This window comes from Hyla sarda, chromosome 2 (genome assembly GCF_029499605.1).
Source record: "Hyla sarda isolate aHylSar1 chromosome 2, aHylSar1.hap1, whole genome shotgun sequence".
In the NCBI taxonomy this organism is placed as follows: domain Eukaryota; kingdom Metazoa; phylum Chordata; class Amphibia; order Anura; family Hylidae; genus Hyla; species Hyla sarda.
Window position 1 is genome coordinate 33,057,525 of NC_079190.1, and position 3,257 is coordinate 33,060,781.

Sequence of the window (3,257 nt, forward strand, 5' to 3'; positions counted from 1 at the left end):
TGGCACATAATATGTTATACCCTGGCACAGATGATCTTTGCTCTATACCCACAGCCGCCTATCCCCCTGGTACAGGCAGTGCACTAGTGAGTTGCAGGCGGCATCCTGATAGTGAACAGAGAGGAATCTCCCAGAATCCCTTGCGGGCCTGCAGTCAGCCTGGATCTGCAGCACAGCCCTGTAGTGGTGGCAGCTGCAGGGGAGCGGCTCCTCCTCCTCCTCTCCTCCCCTCCTCCCCCTCCTCTCCTCCCCTCCTCCTCCTCCCCTCCTCCTCCCCTCCTCCTGGATTCCTCTCCTCTCATCCCCGGACAGGCAGGTAGTGATCTCTGCGCAGGGACCCGGATAACATGACTGCGGCCGTGCTGCTCCTGTGCCTGCTCTTTCCCAGCACCCTGCACGCCCGCCTGGTGCACCCGGGTGAGGACGGCTTCTCGGAGTGCAATGACTTCTTCCACCAGGGCAGCCCACCCCAGGGCTTCAGCCACCCGGACAACGCCAAGATCTGCCAGAGGTACCAGGGAGACAAGCACTATGCCACCCTGTACAGCACCCAGCACAAGATCCCCGTCTACTCCGCCTTCACATACCAGGAGGACGCGGGGGGCGCCTGGGAAAGCTGGATGGTGGAGCCTCAGGTAAGAGGAGACAATGGGAGACCCTGTCCCTGCCATACATGACATCATGTGCACCCTGCACCATCACAAAGGGCTGCGCACATGTATACAGCTAAAGGTATAGGGGCTGTATACAGCTAAAGGGATAGGGGGTGTATACAGCTAAAGGGATAGGGGGTGTATACAGCTAAAGGGATAGGGGGTGTATACAGCTAAAGGGATAGGGGGTGTATACAGCTAAAGGGATAGGGGGTGTATACAGCTAAAGGGATAGGGGGTGTATACAGCTAAAGGGATAGGGGGTGTATACAGCTAAAGGGATAGGGGGTGTATACAGCTAAAGGGATAGGGGGTGTATACAGCTAAAGGGATAGGGGGTGTATACAGCTAAAGGGATAGGGGGTGTATACAGCTAAAGGGATAGGGGGTGTATACAGCTAAAGGGATAGGGGGTGTATACAGCTAAAGGGATAGGGGGTGTATACAGCTAAAGGGATAGGGGGTGTATACAGCTAAAGGGATAGGGGGTGTATACAGCTAAAGGGATAGGGGGTGTATACAGCTAAAGGGATAGGGGGTGTATACAGGGTATATGTAGCCTTCCCCCCTATACCTCCAGTGCAGTGTTTCCCAATCAGGGTGCCTCCAGCTGTTGCAAAGCTACAACTCCCAGCATGCAGGGAGTTGTAGTTTTGCAACAGCTGGAGGCACCCTGGTTGGGAAACACTGCTCCAGTGCAATGAATGATCCGTGTAGGGCAGGTGCATGACTGCTTGCTACTAGTGATGAGCAGCAGGGGCCATATTTGAATTCGCGATATTTCGCGAATATATTGACGATTGTTCGTCCTATGTTTGCGAAATTCGCATACTCGCTATGTTTGTTAATTTTTTTTTTCCAATGCGAAAATTTGCAGGTGAAAAAACAAAAGGGGGAAAAAAAACGAATATTCATCATTACGAATATATAGCACTATAGTCTAAATATTCGGGACATTAGCATTAGGAATACTACTTGATACATTGTATCCAAACAAAGACATCACAACGGTTTCTATTTATAAACATTGTATCCATTCTTATACATAGTGGAAACCTCTAGTGCTGGTTGTAACGCATGTGATGTAGATACTATGATGAGATACTTTCAGATACTCTATCATTTAGATACAGATCAGATACTATGGTGATACATCATCTCAGACACCCAATTGCTACAAAAAAATCCGGCGGTCTCCAAACTGAGGCCCTCCAGATGTTGCAAAACTACAACTCCCAGCATGCCCGGACAGCCGTTGGCTGTCCGGGCATGCTGGGAGTTGTAGTTTTGCAACATCTGCTGGGCCGCAGTTTGGAGACGGCCGCCTTACAGAAACCGAACCCATCTTGGATGCACCAGGAAGATCAGGATGGAATCGTTTCCACCTAGATGGTGGAATTCTGCAGAGTGTGTCATGGTGGGAGGAGGCAGCAAAAAGGATGAATGTAAATGCTGCTTCAGTGTATGCCGCCTCCTGCAGTAATTCATCCTGGCATATTCTCCTGCCCGATCTGACGTGGAGAAGACGTGGCTGCACACTGGTGGTAGGGTGCCTGAGGCAACCGTCCCATACCCAGCGAGTGTTGTGCAAAGGTCTTATTAATTTGAAAGAGGGTCCATGCATGTTACTCAATGGGCACTGGGTGGTTGCCTTGGCAACTGTGCCAGCCAGCATGCACTTGCTTCTTTCCATTGCAGATGGGGTGGGAGAGTATGCCTGGACGGCCCTAGGTTCATTCTAGCCCATTCCAGCCAAAGGCTGTCCGGTCATCCTGGGAGTTGTAGTTTTGCAACAGCTGGAGACACACTGGTTGGGAAAAACACTGCTCTAGCCCAATACCCAGCATTGGACTGCGGTGCCTAGTGCCCACCAGTAAAATTGACCCACCCTAAAGTTACATGCGAATATTACCAGGACCTTCAAGATGCCAAAAAAAAACACCACAAGCTTAGGCTGGGTTCACACCACGTTTTGTTAACTACGATTCCCGTATACGGCTGGGAGGAGGGGGGCGGGGCTTAATTGCGGTGCCCGCACTCAGCCGTATTCGGGAACCGTATTTAATGCACGTCTATGAGCCGACCGGAGTGAACCGCAGCCTCCGCTTGGCTTCGTTTTAGGCCGTATGCGGTTTCCCGACTGCAGGCAAAAACGTGGTCGACGGCGTTTTTGCCTACGGTCGGGAAACCGCATACGGCCGAAAACGAAGCCGACCGGAGACTGCGGTTCACTCCGGTCGGCTCATAGACATGCATTAAATACGGTTCCCGAATACGGCTGAGTGTGGGCACCGCGATTAAGCCCCGCCCCCTCCTCCCAGCCGTATACGGGAACCGTATTTAACAAAACGTGGTGTGAACCCAGCCTCACAATGATTTCCCCTCAAATCTGTTCACAATTTTGAGACCTGTCTCGGTGCAATTCAAGGACTTACCTGTTCCCCAGGGGACCAACCCAAACCTACGAACACTGTTGTATTTTTGTGCCCAATATTTTAAAGGGGTGTTCCGGGAATTTTTTTTATTTGACTATGCTACAGGGGCTGTAAAGTTAGTGTAGTTCATAATATAGTGTCTGAACCTGTGTGTGACAGTTTTCTCACA

The 3,257-nt window shown here is 51.0% G+C and overlaps 1 protein-coding gene across 1 annotated transcript in view; it reads left to right on the top strand.

Annotated features, from left to right (window-relative positions):
* The first annotated feature begins 276 nt into the window (after nt 1-276).
* Nucleotides 277-3,257, top strand: part of ENDOD1 (endonuclease domain containing 1) — a 28,666-nt gene continuing 25,685 nt past the window's right edge. Inside the window, exon 1 of the mRNA XM_056561509.1 lies at nt 277-635. Within this exon, the coding sequence (XP_056417484.1) occupies nt 348-635 (288 nt within the window). The 5' untranslated portion in view covers nt 277-347. The remainder of the gene's footprint in view (nt 636-3,257) is intronic.